Source organism: Rhipicephalus microplus, chromosome X (assembly GCF_043290135.1).
Source record: "Rhipicephalus microplus isolate Deutch F79 chromosome X, USDA_Rmic, whole genome shotgun sequence".
Classification (NCBI taxonomy): Eukaryota; Metazoa; Arthropoda; class Arachnida; order Ixodida; family Ixodidae; genus Rhipicephalus; species Rhipicephalus microplus.
The window spans coordinates 278,086,531-278,110,905 of NC_134710.1; the positions used below are offsets into that span (position 1 = coordinate 278,086,531).

General features: G+C 46.5%; 3 protein-coding genes across 3 annotated transcripts in view; 2 read left to right on the plus strand and 1 right to left on the minus strand.

Annotated features, from left to right (window-relative positions):
* SPARC (secreted protein, acidic, cysteine-rich) overlaps positions 1–13,732 on the minus strand; it is a 62,217-nt gene extending 48,485 nt beyond the window's left edge. Inside the window, exon 1 of the mRNA XM_037413955.1 lies at positions 13,507–13,732. Within this exon, the coding sequence (XP_037269852.1) occupies positions 13,507–13,720 (214 nt within the window). The 5' untranslated portion in view covers positions 13,721–13,732. The remainder of the gene's footprint in view (positions 1–13,506) is intronic.
* LOC119161466 (uncharacterized) overlaps positions 1–24,375 on the plus strand; it is an 80,889-nt gene that overhangs the window by 25,215 nt on the left and 31,299 nt on the right. Inside the window, exon 2 of the mRNA XM_075879223.1 lies at positions 7,112–7,228. Coding sequence (XP_075735338.1) covers positions 7,136–7,228 — 93 coding nt within the window. The 5' untranslated portion in view covers positions 7,112–7,135. The remainder of the gene's footprint in view (positions 1–7,111; positions 7,229–24,375) is intronic.
* On the plus strand, positions 20,253–22,260 carry LOC119161467 (histone deacetylase 8). The gene has a single exon (XM_037413954.2). It carries the CDS (start codon positions 20,754–20,756, stop codon positions 22,017–22,019), a length of 1,266 nt encoding a protein of 421 aa, XP_037269851.2. The 5' UTR covers positions 20,253–20,753; the 3' UTR covers positions 22,020–22,260.

Below are 24,375 nucleotides of genomic sequence, written 5' to 3' on the forward strand. Positions count from 1 at the left end.
TCAGCCTTGTGCCGCGAGAGATACGTCACCGAGGTCCATGGCATGTAATATATAGGGCAAGACAGTTATCGAAACACCGTGCGCGGGCAATGGTGGTTCACAAACTATTACGATAATATATGGCTCAAGTGGCTCTCACGTTTCACCTCAAATTTTCTTTCCAGAGATGATATTTTACGATTTTTTGTTGTCTCCAGCTTCTGTCGTCAAATTCTTGTCGTCGCACCCGCGCATGCTGCACGGGCCCCGTACAACTTCGCTTGCGTCAGAATTGCATAGAGTGTCAGTCAGAAGAGTACAGAAATGACTTATCAGGGAAGCTGCAACCTCTGCACATTCACGATAACGTGACGAGAACGAGATGTAGCAGGCACGTGTGGCGACATATGAGAGTTTTCTGGAAAGGTTTTAGTTGAATCAGCGGATTTTCTGCTCGTGGAGACCTGTCTCTATACTCGTGTCAAGGCCAGTTCTGGCCCATTGCGGCACCAGCGGTGCCATGGGACAGAGCAGATAAGGGTTCGTGGAACCCTGTCACAGTGTCACACACTCGCTGACGAGCACATTCACGGCGAGCGTTATTAAATTTCTATTGCGGGCATGTTTCGTGTATTCTACCATACACAAGGGAAGCTGTCAGACGTGCATTCTGTTTTCAGCGACGTGCAAGTGACTGTAAACAAAAAAAAATATCACAGCATATCGACGGAGTGAATGATGATAAGTGGGGCGAAGCGTCCGTACGTGTTTCTGTCCGTCAGTCCCTCCGCGCATGCGTCCATGCGTCAAATCGCGCTCGAGAATGCAGACGGCGCGCTAGTAACACCAACGAGACGCGAGCCAAGGAAGCCGAGCGCAAGCGTCTTCAACGCGCCCGCCGCTCTGCTTCGTCCACGCCCGACCTACGACCCGCCACGTACGGCAACTATTGAAAAGACTGAGGGAGGCACTCCTTCCTCGCGCACCCAGACACAACCCGCACAGCAGCCAATCGGAGAGTAGCGTTTCAGCGCCATCTAGAATATCCTCTGAACAGCAGTTTGTATGTACTTCTATGAGACAGCACCGTCTATTACACTGTTCGAGAGATACTGCCCTCCTTTTTTTTTTTGTCCCCCTTCGTCTCTTCACTCGGTTATGCGTGAAAAAGTTAGACTAAGATGAGCTTCGTCCCTAAAAGAAAAAAAAATGCATTAGTTGGAGCTTGACTCGAGAACTTATTTAATCAAAAGCGCGATCACAAGTAACCTAATGTAGGTCCTGCTAAATGATAGTACCGCGCACAAGATCGGGGTGTTTGCGATTCCCCTGGGGCCTTTGACGTAGAGCGACCATTAAGCGGTGGCCCGAACAGCCCGCACGCTTGTCAACTGGTGCGCTGCCATGTATGCACAGGCAGCTGGCGTGCAGGACCCATGGTGCTGCCACCTCCTCCGTTCCACCCGGAAGCCGCCATCGAATGGGGACCATGCAGATGCGGACGACAGCCGCTGCCGGCCGACGACTCGGCCGTCGCAAAGCGGTTCCTGCTCCGCGCCAGTCGCCTGTCACATGCGCCCATAACTCACGCTGCCATGAACGAAGGCCCTTTCAGGGCGAGCTATGGAACGATCATCTATAGGAGCAGCAAGACAGCTCGAAGGTCGACTGTTCTGCTCCTGACTGCATGTCTACAGACGCTCCCAACAGGACGCGTCTTATACCTGATCCGAAGATCTTGGTTTCAGTTCAGCTACTATTTTGGTGGTTTCCTTCTCTCGTTTCGATCATTTCCTTTCTTAGATCTTTTTTATTAGTTTATATACACATTCATCATAATGTTGAGCTATCTTTCGTCGTTAACCGAGACTAATCAGAAAGGGCGAAGGAAACTGGAAGAAAGGGATAAAGAACGCAAGACCAAAGCTTTAGAGTGTAATGGCATCCCATCTAATCGTGCTGATGAACACATGTAACCGAACGTAGTACATCAATGTATATGAACTAGCGTAAGAACAAAAATAAAACGAATTGAAAGGGTGCACTTAATTTATAACACAACCCACAAAAAAGGCTCAAGATCCGAGCAAGCAATATATATATATATATATATATATATATATATATATATATATATATATATATATATATATATATATATATATATATATATATATATATATTCATTGCAGTAGCTGCCCCATAGCAACAGACTCTGCGAGATTGGTCCTAATAAAAATGTAGGAAAAACATGAGGAAGCCTATATTCCAGTAAAAGGGCGGAAGGTTGCATTCAAGGAAAAAGAAAAGTTGAGTGCACGGGAATGACACTTATGTAATCCATGAGAACGCCAGGAATTAATGTAAACGTAAAAAAAAATGAGAGTGGACGTAACGAAGTCGGTTTGGAGGCATAGAGAGCATCATGATAAAAAAGTAAAAAGGAGGATACCGTCTCTTTCAGTGCACGATCGTCCATCTCTTTGCACGCACGCGCACACACACACACACACACACACACACACACTCGCACAAACGCACAGACAGACAGAACGCGTTATTCGAAGGTCGTAGGTTCGATTCCTGCTCACGGCAAGTAATTTTTTCACCCACTTTTCTTTCTTCTGATTTACATTACGTTGGTTCTAATAGTTTCCCTTATACATTCCTTGGCGTTATTGTCTGTTGGATCTCGTTAATATTGTGTCAAAACACGGAAAAACGAGCCCTTAGGTATACACTTCTTTCCTGATATATATATATATATATATATATATATATATATATATATATATATATATATATATATATATATATATATATATATATATATATATATATAGTGTGTGTGTGTGTGTGTGTGTGTGTGTGTGTGTGTGTGTGTGTGTGTGTGTGTGTGTGTGTGTGTGTGTGTGTGTGTGTGTGTGTAGGGGTGAATGGTCTTAATCGAAGACATCTCGTAAGCTTAAATTTTTGAATGGCTAAGCAAATGCTTCCAGTTCTCTGTACAAACTAGGAACGCTTATATACAATTCAAGGCGACAAAGCTGCTTTTCGAGAATTCCATAGTGTAAAAGAAGGTGATTTAAATGGTCTATGTATCGGGGAACATATAGAAAAAAAAGAAAGAAAGAAACGTTGCTTCGCGATCAGTGACGAATACAGGGGGACCCATCTCCGCGCAACGATGCGGCTGCCCAGCACCGCCTATAGATGTTGCACGTACCCGCGGGGAGCGCGTCATCACTGCGCCGGCTCCGCAGCGCACTGTAGAAGGAGACCGGTTTTGGCAGTAGTCTATCCGGCGAGCATGCTCGGGGCGCAGCATCACATTGTTTCCGCGGCCAATGGCTCGGAAGAAGGATGATGCGACTGCATTCCACGCTCGTCAGAAGCCGCTGCTCCGACTGATGCCCGCGGGTCAGGAGGAGGAGCGGGTGCGCCACGCGAGAAGTTATGTTATTGCGAGAAAGGGAAGGCGCTGATCTGTACGTAATGATGGGACGTTACCCGACATGTTCATTCCACTTGTTGGCCCTTCGCTGCGGTTACTTACGTGATGCACCCTCTTTGGTACAATCAGGGTGCGAGAGCATTAAAAAAAAAATGAGAATGTTGAATCGAATGGAGTCCTAATCGATATGACACAATGTAACCGACGAACCGCTATTCTTAGGCGCCAGTTTTTTTTTTTTTCTATCAAGTAGTTTGCGCATATTTCGAATAGTCAACGGCAATGAAATCAACGAAGAAATGATGTGCAGCAAAATAAAACATGATACATATATTACGTAGTCATCATCGTCATCGCATGTCTATCTTAGAATGCCCCCATGAAGACATCTCCTAATGATCACCGACCGCACTGTCTTGCCAACGCGAACAGCGCGAACGATCCCATTTTACACCAGCAAACTTGACTTCGTCGCTCGACCTGAACACTTCTTTTCCCCTACAATTCTTTCCTTCACCTAAACTTTTTGTAGTTCCTCGGTGGCGCCTCTCATCTTTTTTGCATACATTGCCGCAGCTATCTGTCCTTATCATGACGTGATTTACACAGGCCCATTTATTTTATACACAGAAAACTAGAATATCGGCTACACCTGTCTGTTCTATGATACAACCTACTGCCTTCCCATCTCTCAGTATCAGTATATTAAATTCAATGACTGTACAATCTTCCCTTTAGCGGTAGTGGTAAGTTGCCGATGATGAGTTGAGAGTGCCTACCGTATTCACATCCACTTATTCTTTGGTTAATTTCTTTTAGATGAGCGCAGGCTCGCTTATTAGTATTTGACCTACATAGATGTGTATATATACCGGGTGTTTCAAAAAATGTGTCCAATATTTTTTTTTTTTTTAATCTACAGAAAGGAGGAATGTGCGTGCTACTTGAGGCGATGCCTGGCCTGTGGTAGAAGGCATCTTCAGGTGTGTACAAACATTAATTGCGGCAATAATTATAGAAATTAACACAATGAACTTTTTAACCAGTGGTGATATAGCCGGTCGAGTCAAATGGGTGAATTCAAGCCCTTCCTACGAATAGTCCATAGCCACTTTGAAATTTTGGAAAAGCGGCCACTGCTAATCACTGCGGAGCGACGCAATGAGCCGAATTTAGTCGGAGAAACAGAAACCGACGCACCAAACAGCGCATCTACCACTCACTTCGACTACATCCTCAATGACGACACGGTTTCTCTCGCATTGGGGAAGAAGAATAAGCGAGCGCCGATAAGCGGCCTCAAAGCGAAGCGTATAAATTGACGGTTGATAACGGCGAGGGAAACAGTGTCGACACTGAGGATGTTGTCGAAGTGAATAGTAGATGGCTGTTTGGTGCGTCGGTTTCTGTTTCTCCATCAGGATAACCACTAGAAATCAGACGGCGATACCCTTGGTTCAGAAGATAAGAGTCCTGCAGGTCTCTGGATCGAAGCCAGGGGAACCAATGGGGAAGCTATCACGCGCCTGCAAAAGAAAGTCATGGCGGCCGTTAGGCTAATACAATGAGTATCCAATAAACGAAGGGGCATTAAAGAAAGAAACGTTGTACGACTCGTCCGGGCCTTCGCGATCAGCCATGCATGTCGCGTTTATGTAGCGGCGTTCGTCCACTGGAACAAAGTCGAGAAAGACTAAGTCGACGCGCTGATTAGAAAAGCGTACAGAGCTGCGCTGGGTCTACCGCAATACACAAAGAACGAAAGGCTGCTACAACTCGGAGTACATAACACGCTGGACCAGATCGCTGAAGCACAAAGGATAGCGCAACTCGAATGATTGTCTGGAACCATGGCGGGTAGAGAAATTATGCAAAATATTTCCACTAATCACCAGGAAATGAAAGGTCCCAACACGCAGATTCACCCAGACGTCCGGTCCGCGATAATTACGGAAAACATCCCCAAAAATATGCACCCTGTACACAACGTTGAGAGACGAAAATGCCACACAAAAATGATCCTTAAAAAGCACGGCGCGCAGGAGGGTGTGCTTTTTGTAGACGTCGCCCGGTATTCCCGAAATAATAATATCAGTAATAGGGTTGTGCATGACTCCTTCTTCGCAATGGCGGTCATAGACACAAAAGGGAAGACCGTGACCGCGGGCTCCGTAAGGACCAGATCGTCGGAGGAAGCGGAAGAAATGGCCATTGCACTGGCCGTAGTCAATGGTCGAAGACACGACAGATTAATAATCAGTGACTCCAAAATGGCCATTAGGAATTTTGCAAAGGGATGGGTCTGCACCGAAGCAGCCAAAATTCTAAACCGCAGAGCAGAAGACTTCCGGGACGGCAAAATTGTGCCCGAATATCTCAAGTGGATCGCGGCACACATGGGGGAATTAAATATCGAAGACACGACCATCCCTGAAAACTTCAACGAGAAGGCCCACCGAACCGTGCGAGAACTCACCCACCACGGCTCGGACAGCGACGGCCCGGCCCCCCGCACCGACCACAGAAGGGGGGACAACTCCGGTGGAGGCGATGGGGACGATGGAGGTGACGACAGTAATGAATATGCGATACAAGACGACAGAGGCAGACTGGTCACGTATCATGACATATTGGCACACTATAAGCGACAACGAGAAGAATATCCGCCACCACACAAACAGCTAGACAGATCTCAAGAAACAAATTGGCGAAAATTGCAAGCCAGAACCTTTTCAAATCCAGTACACCTGAACAGAGTGAATTCCAGACAATACCCACAAACAAGCTGTACCCTCTGTAAGCACGAACATGCAGATATGGCATATATTCTATGGCAATGTACAGAGGTCACAGTAATATACCGAGAGGACAATATAAAACCGGACCTTCTCGAGGAGTGTTGGCTAAGTGCGCTGACTAGCTCAGATCTGCACGACCAACTGTGGGCAATCCAGCGGGCCCGGACAGCGGTGGAAAGGCTACGCCTCACCGCACAAAACGTCGGTGTGGCCTGTGCTCCGGGCCGGTAACCCTGCAGGGTTTCTTTTTAAAAATTCTTTAATAAAGTTTTTTCGTCCGTCCGTCCGTCTGTTTGTCCGGCTAAATTCGGCTCATTGCGTCACACCGCGGTGATTACCAGTGGCCGCTTTTCCAAAAAGTGGCTATGGACTATTCGTAAGAAGGGCTTGAATTCACCCATTTGACTCGACCGGCTATCACCACTGGTTGAAAAGTTATTTGTGTTATTTTTATATTTACTGCCGTAATTAATGTTTGTCTACACCTGAAGATGCCTTCTGCCACAGGCCAGGCATTGCCCCAAGTAGCACGCAGATTCCTTATTTCTGTAGATTTGAAAAATATACACATTTCTTGAAACACCCTGTATACCCCTTCTAAGGATTCTGCGTTGTTATATCACTCTTTCGCCGGAATACCTATAATGATCTTATTTTTCTGTAATATTCATCTTCAATCCTATTGAAACGCTCTTTCGGTTTAGAGTTCTTCAATCATGTTTTGCAGTTTGCCCTCGTCCTTGCCGAATGATGTTGTCTGGAAGATAGCTGTGATATATTCTCTGTTAATATTGATGCTTGTTTCTTCCGGATCAAGTAATTTAAATACTTCTTTTAAACATGCAGCGAATAATAATGCAACGATCGTATCTCCTTGCAGGGCTCCATTCTCGTGCGGGATGGGATGTTCCTGTATTTGAAGAGAAGCAGAGTAGCTGTGGAATCTCCGTATATGTTTCAAGTACTCCTTGCCAACGCAATGCCTCCTACACTACCGGTATTCCTAATGAAAAAAGTTGTAATCTACGAATAAATATGTCTTTACTTTAAACTCGGCAGATTTCTCAATTACACTTTGCACGTACTACACGGGAGCGATCAATATAGAGTACACTAAGTGGTGCAGCAGCCGCTGGTGGAGCCAGACCTTGACGGTTATATCAACGACTATCCGTGCTGTCTGACGAGCTTTGTGCGTGCTTTTTTTTTTTCTTGAAGTCAGCCTACTTGTTCCCGACAGGCCATTCGCGCCTTTAATATGAACATTTTACGAACAGGATACAGAGTGAAAGTGATTTCACATCAACTGTAAGAAACCTCAGTTCACTGACACTCCAATCGCTTCCGGCTATGCGATTCGGTCTCAGAAATAACCATTCGCGCACGCCTGCTAATTACAGGGTTTACCACAATTGGAAGTCGCGCAGAGAAAGAGAGGGAGGGAGAGAGAGGGAGAGAGGGGAGGGAGAGCGGCCTGACTGAATGTAAGCGTTAATTGTCTTTCAAGAGGATACTGTGGCCTTTTGTGCCGGCGGGCCACGGAAGAGATCAGCCCGTTGACGGGGGCGCACTTCCGGGTGCGGGACTTTTTGGGATCCCGCCAGATGGGACCGGCTTGTGTGCCGGCCCCGTCGGCAGGCGCCCGTGAGACATCGGCGCGTGGGCCTCGCGCAGCGTGCGTGTAGTGGCGCTGTTTGGGCCCACGCTACAGGGCGAGCTGCTTTCACTTCCACACCCCTACACAACACAGCAGCCGTCTCAGAAAGAGAACCTTCAGATTTGAGGCGAAATCTTTTTCAGCGCGCGCGATCGGAGGTCACGATGGAGGCGGAAATGCTGTAGGCCCCGTGTGCTCAGATTTGGGTGCACGTTAGAGAACCCCAGGTGGTCGAAATTTACGGAGCCCTCCACTACGGCGTCTCTCATAATCATATATGGTGGTTTTGGGACGTTCAATCCCACAAATCAATCAATCAATCGATCGGAGCTCATGCGAGCTCGCAAATTCTCATTATTTTATATATGATAAAGCACGCTGTGCCGACGGATCTCGTACCAAATTTAAGGAGCACTGGAACAACGCGACGGCACAGGGACACCACGAGGCTCTGTGCTCCTATATTGCGTGTCCTTGTTCAGTGGCGCTGGTACGGCGTAGTACGAATTGTTAACCAACTAGCCTTCGACAATGCGTTACTGATGGACTCGGGATCAATTCTGATATTCCAAAGTGAGCGCACAATGTAAGGTTAAAATATACGCGAGCGTTTTTTTTATACTACCGCTCTCGTATGATATCAAACCCGCGGCGTCATGCTCCGCAGCGCTATATAAACAGTGAAGCGGACCATCATGCCTGGCGGCTGTATACATTACGGATGTGTATGGCTGACTTGTATAGCGCGTAATAAAAAAACACGCAGAAGCGAGGCGCACGCTAACGCAACAGTTGTTAATTGTTTAGTAAAGACAAACGAAAAGGGCGAAACTACAGAGAGCCATCGCACTCTTTCTGTCATTAACTTATTGAGACAAGTGTTTCGAATGGCTAATCTAATTCAGATGTTCCTTGCAGAGACCATAATTAAATTAGCATTTGTGTACTGCAGCTATTGACGGCGCGAAAAAGAAACTTGAAACTGCAGGCAAATCACTAACGAACACTTCGAAATGTTTTCAGCTGCGCATATTAGGTTAACTACTTCTGCTCAATATTTCAAGAAGTAATTTGTTAGACGCGTTTGCATGGTTCCGCTGTATGCCAATGATCCAGGCAGCGAGAGGAGTAAAACTTATTGACCAAATGAGCGGCAAGGGAACTTGAAGATCATGCGGACTTTTTTGTATACTCGGGATGCGTATTGAGAGTGATGAAACTGCAGCTTGAGAATCAAATACGAAATTCGAATTAAGCGCCGTCAGAGAATAAGATTGAATGTAGAGAAAGGCAAAGACATCTCGCGCTCGAGGGCAACTGAAAAGCCGCTCTCTTGTTCGCTTTACGATATAAAATGTTCGCAGTATAATCGACAGCACATACAAGAAGCTTCGGTAACCTCTGTCACTGACGTAGTGAGTAATACATTTCACCAAGAAGAAAAAGCGTTTCTATACTTGAGCTCCAATTCTGCGACCATGCAATCTATAGCGGCGGTTAAAGCAATGGCGAACTATTAATTTTAATATTTTTGCTTTCGTTTTTTTGCAGCTGTGCCACCGCTTGACGCGTAATAAAGTGCGTACATCGAACACAATCGAGACTTCAGGATAACTTTCGTCAGCTATAGTACAGGCGGCCCTAACACGTGGCACGAAATGTATTTGTATCGTACAACGCACGTCTGAGGTATACCTGTGAAGCGAAAATGTGAATTTTATCCTGCCCGGCAGCGCACGCAGAAGAAAATAGTAAGTTTTCACCATCGCGTCTCGGGACATTCATGAACAAGACGGACGACCTCGTATTACTGCATGCGGCAGATCGTGTACAACTGCAGCACGGCTACTGAGGAAGTCGTGCCGAGACACGCTGCATCGTCCCGCTGATCCGTGAACCTATATAAAATGGCGGTTTTTCCCCGCGCTTTCAGCCCAAAGCCGGCTCGCAGTCGCGGTCTGCAGCTTAGCCCGACCACCACACCCCTTTGCTGTATACTTATACATGGTCTTGATCAGCTTTCTCGCTGTTCCTTGTCCTCTTTTTATTTCGTTCCATATTTTTCTCATTCTGCAACGCAGTCATGTTCTCATAAATGCTTGTTCGGCTACCGAGGAGAGGTTAGGACGCTCTCCTCAGGACTCCTCGTTTTACCATCCTGCTTATACTCTTCATCATCTCGCTCCGCTCTTTCCCTCTATAAGCCATCGCTTTCGTTCGCGTCTGCCGTCGATTCCTGCAGACGCCTAGTTTTTGTACACACTATACGCGGATTAAATGCAATTCTAGCTCGGCTATTGAAAGTGTAATTTTAAGTTTCAGTTATATGACGTGTGCTTACTTCCGTCATTCTATCGCCCCCCCCCCCCCCCAGTCCCGCTTTGGAATCCGCGGAATTTATGATCGCTTTATCTAAGCCTCAATAGTTGGCGCTACAAGTGAAATAAATGAAAAGAGGCCTGCCGGCGGCACCGTGACTCGTTTCTCGCACTACAATGCTGCAAGTGAACCACAAAACCTATAGTCGGGAATATTTCTTGGTTCATTCACGAAAAATGCCTGCATGGTGTCAGTACATTTCCTCTGGTCAGAATGTGCGACGCAGAGTAAGCGCTGGTTTGCGGCGCTCTTTGGCGACGTTTACGTGACGAGGCCGAGACGCAACGCCATAAAACGCGCTTCTGTGCATTTACATGGAAGTAAAGCAGCAATAATTCTCAACGTGCTGTACTTCAGCTGAAAAGGAGGAAGAAAGCCCCACGCAGAATTCCCTTTCAGTGGTTGGTGATGCGTGGCGTTTTATTGTGGCAAACTGTGTGTTTGCGGCCTGGGACGTTAGCGTTGGACTTCATCGGTGTGGCGTCTTTCATCTCTATAGCGTTCGTCGGTGTTTGGGGCGGCCCGACGCAAGGCACATACCGCGACTACCTAAACGCGGGCTTCTCATTTAAATTTCTTGCACAGCCAGAATTGTCCTCATAGGTACTATCCTCCATATCGGTTTTATATGTTGCCCTATACAAAGAGCTTTTACTCCACAATCGTGAAAGACTTTGACAAAGCCCTCATAAAACATAGCTTCCTTACTTATTCTTTTTTTTTTTATCGACGATGAAATGTGTTCGTACGGTTTAATACATTCACATTGTAAAAGCGTTGGGCCCTGTCGGCGAGACATTCGTAGTCAGTGGGTGGGGCCCAAGGCTCGGGAACCAGCACCGCCAAAAAATATATCGTTTGATACATACATGTATTTCCTTATTGAAATTTGCCCTGCCAGGGATGAACGGGCGCACAGGGTCGGCATAGAAGCGCTTACGCGTTTTATTAAATATGACAGGCTGTGTGCGAGAGCTAAGTTTGAGATAAGCTGCGCCGTTGTCTCATGAATATGCTAGAGTTCCTCCGTATTTCATACAGGCTTGGTTTCCTTTCTTAACTCTGTAGAGGTACGAGCAGCGTCACCATGCGCGTCGTAGTGACTAAAACCAAAGCCGGCAAAGGTCTCATCTGTCTTAATTTTTGCCCGTCTTATATGAGGACGGCCAGTCAGGAAAATGTAATGGAACCTCACGACAGGTCACGTTAGCTTGAAAGAAGTACGTACGCACACATGATCTACAAAAAGGCGACAGTGCTTTGCATAATGGTACAATGTGCAATGTTTCCGATATAAATCGGGAGGCAGATATAATTGTAACGAGAACCTTTATTGGTCATACGCACTGTGATTGCATGCTATAAGAGCAATCTCTTTACTTCTCCCTCTCTCTTTTTGTCCATTTTTTTCTATGAAGGATACGTATAACGAGAATATATAGTCATTCACTCTCAGGTCTCACCGATACCTAAAAAGCCAAGCTTGCAAGGAGGTGATCATGGCTGCTGCCCGTTCCTGGGCTATCGACACCTTGAGGCTACTATAGCACCCTTGTTGGGACATTCTTTAAAGGTTTATACATGGCCCCGCCGTGGTGGTCTAGTGGCTAAGGTACTCGGCTGCTGACCCGCAGGTCACGGAATCAAGTCCCGGCTGTGGCGGCTGCATTTCCGATGGAGGCGGAAATGTTGTAGGCCTGTGTGCTCAGATTTGGGTGCACGTTAAAGAACCCCAGGTGGTCGAAATTTCCGGAGCCCTCCACTACGGCGTCTCTCATAATCATATGGTGGTTTTGGGACGTTAAACCCCACAAATCAATCAATCAAAGTTTATACATGGGCCTCAGCGATATAAATATGCATAATCATGTGCAGGGCTCTCCTTCATAGATGGAGCTCAAAGCACTCGATTCCCTCCCTATTATGTCAATGTGTCGCGCTGACTTTGCGCGCCCCTTCCTCCCCTCTCATAGATGACAATAGTTATTTAAATCAATAGTTATTTCAATATTAGAGACTAGGGGAGGTGCGCCCCCCCCCCCCTGTCCCTCTTTGAGCTCGCCTGTGTAAATGTGCTGTTTTCCAGCGCCGCCTTTCGCTTCTGACACACACACACACACACACACACACACACACACACACACACACACACACACACACACACACACACACACACACACACACACACACACACGCATCACCTCAATCGGTAATTTTCCATCTTATTCGCGTCATCTCTCTGGCCAGTGAAGAGCGCTTTTCGACATGGCAGAAACTCGAAACTGGCTGCGCAGTCATACTTCGCTCTTTATCTCAACCAGCCGGGCTCCCTCACTGCCCCTCGTACACAAAGTTTTGACGCAAGCCAGATGGTGGTACGCATGACTAGCGGCGCGTGCATCAAAGCGGGCGCCTTTCCGTTGGGCAGCCTGTTTCACAGAGAAACGAACTCATCCGTTCGCCAAAGTGCGAATACGACCAAGATACGTGTGAGACTTGAGCGAAAACTGTGGACAAGCTGTGCAAAACGTTTTGCAAAGCTAGTCCACAGAGTTGAAACATGAACGGAACCTATGAATCCGAAAAACGTCACAGGAAACCCCGGCGAACCCCCTTTCAGTGCACGAACTCCGCGCCAAGCGAAGACGGGCGTTGCGCCGAGCGAGTGACGCGCGACCTGCAAGAGCGCCAACTTGAATTCGGTGCCTGTCACGGACGGGTGCCAACTTCCGTAAACTTATTTTTTCAAACGCAAATGCCGGGTGTGAGTATCAATGGGCCACCAGTTGTGGCAACGAACGGTTTCTTCTTAACCTGTGTAGTTTGATGCATATGACTGTCGGTTGCCACGCAGGAAAACTTTGTGCGCCAGAGAAAATGTTCTCTCGGTACGTCAGATTAATGCAAGTGCACGAAATTCGCGCTTCGGACAGACTTGCATTTAATATGTCATACGGCGCTCTCAGTCAAGAGGAATGTACGAAGTACAGCTCACACTCGCACAACTTCTAAATGTTTTTAGTGCACAGATAACAGGGTATATACATGCGATCTCCGTAGTGCTTGCGTAAACGTACGTATGTTTTTCGTATGTAGTGGAGTTTAACCAACCAGTATTTTAAAAGCAAAACATTCCGGTTGGCACTTAAATCGCATCTAGTGTCAGATAATAGTTCTTAAAGTTATCCTCGCTGTCGTGCTGAAAGTTTTCACAGGCAGAATCGCTTGCACACACTTACCGTCCCAGAGCAGCTGCAGCCTCCTCCAAACTTTGCCGCACCAAGCGATGCCCGAGAAGTGAAGATACACACAGTCGGTAGAGTGGAGCCAACTGAGCGGGCCGCGCCTTAAGGAACGCCCTGCTTTGCCATTGGTTGCGGCGCCTGCGTTGTTGCCAGATGCGGCACCCCACGTTCCTTCAGTCCTCGGTTTCGCTTCGCTCTCTCCCATCATCCTCACCAGTGAAGCCTTCCTTTCCTCTTTCTCTGTCTTTCCAGTTCTCTGTAGTTGGCCCGCCGCTTGCTACGGCTGTCGAAAAAAAAAAAAGAAAAGAAAGAAGGCCGACATCAAGAAAACGCAAAGAAGTGTATTCGCATGACACTCAGCATGCGGGGTCTTGACGGAAGGCCGCGGCAGATGGCAACCGGCAGCGAATCGGAGTCACAGAGCAAGCGTGCGGGACGGAAAAGAAGGCTTGTCAGAAACATGAGATGACCACCGAAAAATGAGAGGTCACCACTCACCATTATCGGTGTACTTCGAGTAATATTCTTACACACCACGCTGTGGCCTCGGATGGACAGACATTGTGCAATCGCTGCTCTGTTGTTCTCGGGACTAATTTTATTTACTATTTTTTAATGAACGTATTACAATTGCACAGCACCCGTGTGTGATCCCTTATACGTAGCATCGTAGGCATACTTGCCCGTTCCTTCAAAATTCAGAGGTATATTAGAGTAAACACAATCGCTTTTGTGGATCATTTTATATAATTTACTTGTTTACTTTGTGTAAGGCTATTTTCCTTTGTAGGTTTACTAAAACTATCCGGTATTAAGTTCTCATTAATGTTGTCTCTAACAAATAAAAAAGAGCCCTGAAACCTACACTTCTTCTGCCCCGCCGCGGTGGTCTAGTGGCTAAGGTACTCGGCTGCTGACCCGCAGGTCGCGGGTTCGAATCCCGGCTGCGGCGGCTGCATTTCCGATGGAGGCGGAAATGCTGTAGGCCCGTGTGCTCAGATTTGGGTGCACGTTAAAGAACCCCAGGTGGTCGAAATTTCCGGAGCCCTCCACTACGGCGTCTCTCATAATCATATGGTGGTTTTGGGACGTTAAACCCCACATATCAATCAAACCTACACTTTTCTTCCGATAGAAAGGTCACTTGAAAATCTGCGCATCATGTCAAGCATCAGTTTTTGTCAGCAAATGATTCTTTTTCATGTATTTCACCGACAAGCACAACAGCAACTCCGAGACTGATCACTGCTTCTTTGGCGCGGGTGCCTTCAGATTTGTATAACTCGGATACTTAGATGCACACTGAAGGTACCAGTGAGTTCATAAATAATTAGGCGTCCCCTGCATATGTTTCATTGTGATATTGGGATTTTTGTTATATATGGCCATCCCCATACCCCCTTTTTAAAAATTGATATTTCCGAAGTTTCCTGCAGAATACATCTAAAGGGCACTTAATTTTAGTCATTTCACCTATATCATTCGCTATCACCAGCCTTTATTTGTTTATGTTTTTATGGTGTTTATTATTATTAAGCTTTCAGGTCTGCTATGGCAGCGGGATAATTTATACAAAAATCGCAGACATAAAAACATCCACATTAAATTATTATTATTATTATTATTATTATTATTATTATTATTATTATTATTATTATTATTATTATTATTATTATTATTATTATTATTATTATTATTATTATTATTATTATTATTATTATTATTATTATTATTATTATTATTATTATTATTATTATTATTAAAAAGCAGTTGTTCGTGCACCAGAGGCAAGACTTTCTTTTTTTATTTTGTGCATAATAAAACATGGTGATCCAAAGTCCAGCGATCAAGGTCGGGTACTCAACCTTTTACAAGAAGGCGCCGAAGGGAGATTGAGTGCAGACTGCGAAGCAAGTCCTAAGCAAGTGTCACTGTTACAGTGGGGGGCCGATGATTGTGACCTCATAAAATGGGTACGGTACCCCTTCATTTACTTCGCGCAAGTTATATAGAACATAATATATAATATATAGTTATATAGAGTATAAGTTATACAGAATATCCTCAGCTGGCCGCATTTATTGCAGTTGATGGCACGATCAGGCCGATCATCTGTACGATTTCACACACAAATGAATGAATGAATGAATTAATTAATGTCTTTGCCTTAATGGGGTTGGCGAGGGTAAATTTCGTAAACAATCAGCGTGACATGGGAGTCCTGAGCAATTCAGGAATATTTTCTGTTCGTTACTACTACCCCCAACACGATTTCCGTTGAGCAGATTTGAAAAGGAGCTCAAACTCAAACTGAAAGTAGCCAAAGTAGCCACGCCATTTATTTTAGTGCCATATCTGTCAGCAAATATAGAAAAGCGACATTAGTTGTTATTATTCCGCAATAAATAATGTGATTTTGAACAAGCAAAAAACGGAGTATAACGAGTGCAATATTTCTCCCATTTCTTGGTCTCCAAGGTGCAGGTAAGTTGAAAATAAATAAATACACTATTATGCTTTCAGTGCGTCTGCATGCGATTTGTCTACGATACAGTTTTTGTAAAAGGCATTCTTAGGGAACACTTAGCGGGAACATCAAACATTGAAGCTGTACTCGGCTGCTGACCCGCAGGTCGCGGGTTCGATTCCCGGCTGCGGCGGCTGCATTTCCGATGGAGGCGGAAATGTTGTAGGCCCGTGTACTCAGATTTGGGTGCACGTTAAAGAACCCCAGGTGGTCGAAATTTCCGGAGTCCTCCACAACGGCGTCTCTCATAATCAAATGGTGGTTTCGGGACGTTAAACCCCACAAATCAATCAAACATTGAAGCTGCCTTTTTCCTGCAGCCATAAACCGGTGATTATAGAAGGTTAGAATGATGTCAGTAAAGCTTTAAGTAATCTTATCGAAGAACAGCAGTCCAGGTCCAGCATGAGGATCTGACGCCAGCACAGCCAAGTGTTTCCTTACAAGTATACGCGTCCCTTCGACGAAGGAACACTCATTGGGAGCCATAGAGTTAATATACAGTCAGTGTATTAACTCTATGTTGGTAGCCTTGATGCGCACAAGCCCGCTGGCGGGACAAGGACCAACACGACACAAAAGCTTGCAAACAATTGTTATTTTTTGAAGATTGGATTTCCCTTATATATTCAAACAATACGAAGAGGGAGCCAGTAAGTGGGCCAAAGTAGAAGTTTGAAAGTGGCGTCAACTTGAAATTTTTGTCTCCAGACAGGGTCGGTGAGTAGCCAATTTGGCTCAAAGTAGGAACGAATGGCAACCCTGACCACGAGTGTCCTAAACATCACTCAGTAAATTAGAAACAGAGCATTTTCCCCGCGATACATTGCCCCGTTTAGTAGTGATTACATCAGAAAGAATGAGATATCACGAAGACACACCCGGTGGCATCTGAGGGTACTCGAGGTCGCGGTGCACATACTTTTTGATTTGCGTCATTTGGAGGCCGGAGTTCACAAAACAGCAAGACGCGTAAATCCCCTCGATGCATTTCACTGTGTGCGGGATGTTCTCACCTTGCTGTGACACTACTTCTGATATGGGCACTCGAACACGGTGGACCGACCCTGTAGACCAAGGTGTCCCAAACACGCGGCCTAACAAGGACTTGGATTTACACGGAAGCCAAATCACAAGTTTTGGGGCTTGGCTATATAGCACTCACATTGTTTTCTCCCGTATTAAGATAATTAACGGGTAATTGGGACTGGTTTAGGGTAAGCGGGACTGGTATAAATCACTTTTTTTTTTCGTGAGGCATATACCATATGCGACGACCATCTGTTGAAACACCACCATGGAACAAATGAGCTATATTTATATATAGGCGTTTAGTTTTACTGTTGATATCAGCATCAGTATGTTGCCGGAAAACTGACGTCAAATACCACTCAGAAGTGACCAATATGTGAGTTACGGTGAATGCATACCTTCAAACGGCGACGTGATGTTCATTGGCATTTTATTCAAGTTCCCCACCTCTCAAACTTGCTTCACTGTCTCAGCATTTCCGGGACAAAATTTCGTGACTATGGTCGACTGGCTTAGGGGAAGTTGAGATCTATAATGCTGACACAAGTATACAGTAATGTGCCCTTTCCTCGGTTATAATACAACCTAACTGCCACACCAAACATCGTGGAAGCAGGCATATATAGTTTTGCTTTGATGAAGGAATTTTGTTCCTTACGACGTATTTGCTGCAGTTCAAACTTTCGAAGTCTGCGGCATTTACTCCTCAAAGGCGGATGCACACAAGCCTGCACCAATGAGAGTGCACCACAGAATGACGTCATGAGGCGAGCGGCCATTGACCCCGCCTTCGGAGAGCACCGCCCTGTCGCGTTTCTGTTGTTTGGGCGAGGCTTTCCTTCGTAAGTTGTTTGTTCAACAATAAAGCGCCGCCAGCACGGAATTCCTGTGCGTGCAGCTTCAACTGGAGAGTGGCCCCGAGAAAGTTGAGGGACGAAGCAAAGAAGCTTCGCTTTGAAAGGCTCGTGAGCTTCGATTTGCGGCGAAAATCAATCGAGAATGTTCTATGATGGCGTCTCTTCTCACAGTCCGGACACAATAATAAATAAATAAAACTATAAATTTAACAAAATAAACTGCGGCGTTTTCTCATGCGCAGTGCGATTGGCTTTTTTTTTGAGGATGAGCAGTGACATTGCACTACGTCAAAAACAAATGGCCTTCGAAATGGAGGGAATAAACCACGGAGGAAGGAAAAGCAAAAACTTTCCTTCCTCCGTGGAATAAACCGAGGATATAGGGGCCGTTGGGTCACATTTTGTGAAGCCGTAAGTAGGGAAGAGTAGAGGACTCCTGCTCGCAATGGTGGGCACGCCACCGCGGCTCGCGCATGCTCAACGGGTGCCAGCGAGAGAAAGGAGAGCCGCGCGAGCCGATTTCGGACGCGCCGGGCGGCACCACCGCTGCATATCTGATAGACGAGCTGGAAAAACGAAACCTTTATGCTGATTATGAGCAAACGTGCTGTATAGCGCCTGTGTGTCATTCGCAGCCTCGTTCACAATTCATGTTGTTCATCTGCAATACACTTGTAGCTTTGACGATTGATTTGTGGGGTTTAACGCCTCAAAACAACGATATGATTATGAGAGACGCCGTAGTATAGGGCTCCGGAAATTTCGACCGCCTGGGGTTCTTTAACGTGCACCCAAATCTGAGCACACGGGCCTACAACATTTCCGCCTCCATCGGAAATGAAGCCGCCACAGCCGGGATGCGATCCCGCGACCTGTGGGTCAGCATGCAGCCGAGTACCTCAGCCGCTAGACCACCGCGGTGGGACCACTTGCAGCTTTTCACTTCGTGTTTAATACGCTGAATGCTAGAGAGCAACGGTGCGAACCACGAGGATAATCGCCATGACAGGCAGTTTTTTTTAGATGCGGAAGCATCTTATACTCGCGCCTTGTAGTGCGCCGTCCGCGCCGTCCGCACCGCTTCTCGAACATTCGACAGCTGACGCGCGCGCATGCGCCGTCGCGCCGTCGCCCACTCTTCCACCATCTGTGCATCCCTTCCTCCTCTACACACCGCGCGCGCTTCACTCCTCCACTATCTGTGCACCCTTCCTCCTCTACACACCGCGTTCGACATCTACAATTCTCCTGATTCTCCAGTGGACGCGCATGTGGCGTCGCGCTTCGAGAACATTCAACAGCTGACAGTGCATGCGCCGTCGAGCTGTATATATACTCAAGGTCGGCGCTCGCTCGCTCAGTTGCCGCTCGTCGGTTGGTTTGTACGGCGCGTCGACGTCCAAGGTCGCGGTGAAATGAATTCCAACGAATCCACAAACACAATGATCGACGTCCCTTCGACCAGCGCCGCCCTTTCGCATACGTGTGTACGTGTTCACTCATTTAACACCCCCTCCTACAACCACGTTAACCAATTTAGCCATCGACCCAAGTAAGTCGCACTTTAACACCCCGTTAACCAATTATATGCTCCGCATCCTCCTCAGTGTTCCCCCGAGGGAAGCTGCGGGCAATTTTTTTTTTCTGCAGCAATGTAAAGTTCGGGGTACGGAACCTAATGTATAACAGTGAAATGTTATTTAATTTGTCTTGCTATTTAGTTGGGTGAAGCAAATACGAATCATTCTTTGCCATGTGTGTCACGATACGTGTGCCCGAGTACCGTTCGCAGCAGCGTGGGTCGGCCGACTGCGAACATATCGAAAAAAAAAAAAAAAACTTGGCCAAAGATATGAGGTTACTGCGTGCAAAACGTAAACATGGAGCGATAATTCAAACAATAAATCCTGTTATTGTACCAGGCACGCGTAATTCTTGTCTCGGCAAGCTATAGTGAGAACAGTGCGCACACTGATTTCCGATAGTTGTGACCGTCAAACACGAGAACTGCTCACCGCCGAGAACCGTAGACGCGGCTGCCATTCTCGAAGTGGTCGCGAGCTTCGAAGACGACCTCAAGCGATATAAACTAAATTCGCAACCGTGGAGACCAACGCTCACTGTAGGCTTCCAACTCATTGCATCATCTTTGAAGTGCGACAGCTGCATAAAACTGCACATTCAGAAGTCAAGCCGCCTATCAACAACGCGGTCACACGAGGGGTGATGCAGACGACAGGAGTCGCCGGCGTGCCCACTTATTCCCATAACCCCCCTGCAAAGTACTGGTGGCAGTGGTTAGAAGATGAGAAAAGGCACCTAATTTCTGCAACCCGGTCGGGAGCACGGCGCAGTGCCTAAAGCACTGCAGCACAGAACACCTATACACTACTGCAGCTCGCATTGCGAGGGCCTCTCCCATGGAGGAAGGAAAAAGTTTTTATTCCTCTTTAGATTTCTTTTCCGCTCCATGGCCTTCGAGATTAAAACGCACACAGTAGTCGAAAAACGCGAGTTGGAAGGCCATGCAAAACGCAAGTTAGAATACCACATAATAAAAACGCACGTAGCGTCATGACTGTTTCTACTACAAAAAATAAGCCAGGGTGCAGGTAGGTAGGTAAAAACTTTCTCAGAGCACATGTTAAGCCATCGCTTGCTGTTGGCACTCGAAACTGAAACTTGAAGAAAAAAAACTTTGAAGCCGACGCAAAGCAATCCAATCCTGTTCAAAGTTTGAGCGCGTTGTGTTGGCCGCGAGTAAGGTGCGATTAGTGACATGTTTGTGATTGTTGCGTAACTAAACCAGAGACTAAACTTCCAGGATGTACGAAAACTTGTATTCTACTATATTTGGCAACGATAGAGACAGTAATCACACAAGTGGAGCGATTGTCGCTTGCGATATATCACCACAGTTAGTATCTGATTCTCCTGACACTGTGCCTGAAATGCGTGTGTCGGCGACTGAAAGAAACATTCGCGTCGGCTACGTCCATAGTGCAGCTCACCTGTTTGAGTGCGAGAGGTTACCGCGCGTTCGTCAACGTTGTCTTTTAGTTCACGGACTTCTAAAGGGCTACAATCTGCTCAAGTCCTTGCGCACCATTCATCCGCTGGTGGCCAGTCGCGAGGATCTTCGCCTGTTCCATTCTACAGACTACATCAACTTCCTAGAGTCTTGCGAAGCGGAAAAAGACCTCGAGAAGGAAGACATCATAAGTCGTGCCTATGACTACAACCTTGTCGATGACTGTGCCCCTACCAAACGGCTTCTTACTTTAGTGGGGCACATCGCAGGTGGCACTTTAGCTGCTGCGAGAGCCATTATGGAGAAAACTTGCGACATCGCTATACATTGGGAGGGTGGTTGGCACCACGCACACAGAAGCGAAGCAGCAGGGTTCTGCTACGTCAATGACGTCGTCCTTGGGATACTGGAACTTCGCCGCACGTTTCGGCGAGTTTTGTATATCGACCTGGACGTTCATCACGGCGACGGTGTTGAAGAAGCCTTCGCGGGCACTGACAAAGTCCTGACCGTGTCGGTTCATCAGTACGAGCCTGGTTTCTACCCTGGTACTGGGGCAGCGAGCGACGTAGGCTTTGGTTTGGGCCGTGGTTACTCGATAAACTTGCCGCTTCGGAGTGGTGCTAGCGATTCCACATTTGTGCGCGTGGTAACGACCGTTGTCGATGAAGTCAGAAAGCGGTACAAACCCGACGCTGTCGTTTGCCAGTGCGGAGCGGATGGATTGTCCGGTGATCCTCTCGGAGCATGGAATCTGACCCCAGGTGCATTCGTGCAGTGCGTTCGTCTTGTGCAAAGCTGGGGGCTGCCGCTGCTACTTCTCGGTGGAGGAGGCTACGTGGCTGCCAATGCTGCTCGCTGCTGGACGACAATTACAGCGGCACTTTTAGGGCAGGATCTGGAGGAAGACATTCCTGAGCATCACTTTTTAATGATATACGGTCCTGGCTATGAGCTCAGCCTGGAGCCCGGCTTACGTCGTGACTTGAACGATGTCGCTTACGTCGACGACCTGCTGCAAGTTGTGATGAAGCAAGTGCGTCAAATTGGAACTACTTAATAAGCTTGTTTGCTCTGCTTTCGAGCCAATTTACTGCTGTGCAAGCCTTAACTAGAGAGTGATGTACCTCTTGGTAGATTTAATGTGTTGTTATATGAGACTTTAACTGCCTCTTCTTCCACTTCATTCAATGCCTCCCAAAAAGTGGCAAGGTAGCCACCGTTACTTCAATGTACGTAATATATCCATTATCGAAAACATCACTTCTCAAAATAAAAATAGTTATTTGCAATTACAAAAATGACAATCTTGTATCTGCTATTTTGTCATGGTCTTGCTCTTGACATTTTATATGGTAATCGTTTAAAGGAAAGTGTTGTTTGAAATGATTAACTGGTTCGACCAGTCACCCAGTAAAGCCTTGAAAACACTGCCCCGCCATGGTGGTCTAGTGGCTAAGGTACTCGGTCGCGGGATCAAATCTTGGCTGTGGCGGCTGCATTTCCGATGGAGGCGAAAATGTTGTAGGCCTGTGTACTCAGATTTTGGTGCACGTTAAAGAACCCAAGGTGGTCAAAATTTCCGGTGCCCTCCACTACGGCGTCTCTCATAATCAAATGGTGGTTTTGGGACGTTAAACCCCACAAATCATTCAATCAATGAAGCCTTGAAAACTTGCCTGAAGAATGGAAAATGGTGGCAGCCCTTGATATTGAATTTTCGCTGGTGTAGTGCTTCGAAAGCTGTGGCGTGTCTTGTTCAGACTATCACAACCTCCGCATGTCTTACCTTTATTGATACTCGCGTATGCAAGTTTATTTACATAACAAGCGGCAATGGAGCGCCCCAAAACTTTCCAGGCCACTGCTTCTAAGGGCAAAAGATCAGTGCCCTTCGACAAGAGTAACGAAAAGGAATGTAGGCTCGGTGTACGCTTCCAAAGGGTTTCTATGTATCCCCCTTTTACAAATATGATCTAGTTTTTACAAGAGAGCTCGCGGCCAACGTGAGCTGAATGAGATTATGGATTGTATTTTCAACAGGATTCGAGCCTCTGACCTGCATCTCGGGTACTGGTAGTGTAACCTCTCGGCTAACTTGCCAGCATCACTTCTTTGCCCAACGGTGCTACTGACAATCTCGCAACCTTCCAAGGACAGCTTGGCGGAGTATGTTGTGGTTGTGCAGTGACAGTTCATGCACAACCTAATTCAAGCAGCGTAGAAATCAGCCAGTGGCTTATAGAACATTTCTGCCTCTAAATCTTGAACTACATCGCGGATATACTGGCAAACAAAATTAATGACGCCACGCAGTTTAGCCACACACGCCTGTTCGCTAACTAATACCTCTCACACGGCCACCACAGAACTCCCTTTTCTTCCGCTCAGCATTCAACTCCCTAATGGAGCTTTACAAGAATAGAGTTGTGACGGTGCTACACGGCTCGGCGCAAGCTTTCGATGGAAGCTGCATGGGGCAGAAACAGCGCTACGGGGCATGTCGAAACGTCCTATTTTTCACGTATGTAGTCACCTTTAAAGCAAAGTATGTATGTTTTGTTTTGTGTCTGACACAAAATCTAGCAAAATTAAAGGTGGAATTATGCGGATGTTACTGCAAGACTTGTGTTCTCCAAGCATGGAGAAGTTGTAAGCAACTGTGGCTGCAAGGGTAATGCGTGGAAAGGCGCAGGCTTTCCATTTATAGTGGTAATTCAGGGATTACAAGAAGAAAATAAACCTTCAGCTGATCCCATGTTTTGCTGCTTCAGGGTTGTCCCATAGGGGTAGATTATTTTTAGAATATTCGGTATTTCGTATATGCGCCGATCAGTTCGACTAGCAAATTGAATGGAATGCTATTTGATTCAGTATTCACATATTCGCAGAACCCTAGTAATGGTACCCCACCACTCGCCTACCGTCTTTTTGAGTGAATGTGATTAGGCATCTGTAAACATCACGGAAGCTTTTTTTCTCTTTTCTTCTTTTTTTGTGCTGTATCCGTATCTCATTGATTACACCCTTGCACATTCCTCAAGGTGCATAAATTGAAAAAAAAAAAAAAAAACGTACCTAGCTACAAGTGATGCCAATTTGTGACATGAAATGGGGATTAAAAACCGCCAGGCCTGCGCAGAACGTGCAGCACAGTCACAGCGAAAGTTGGAAGAGCAGCCTTTCAGAGCCTTTTGTGGAAAGAGCTACAAGCACACTTTCTGGGTACCCACTACGCCATAAATAATCATAATTTCTGTGCAGTAGGCCAGCATTCAGTGTGCTATCCTTCGTCATTCTTCGGAGAAGCGTGGTATCGGCTACACACTTGGAAGAAATTTTATGCAAATTTTTTATGTAGTGGCTGTCAACAATGAATTGGGCTTGAAGTGGGTATGTGCCACAGTTAATATGTG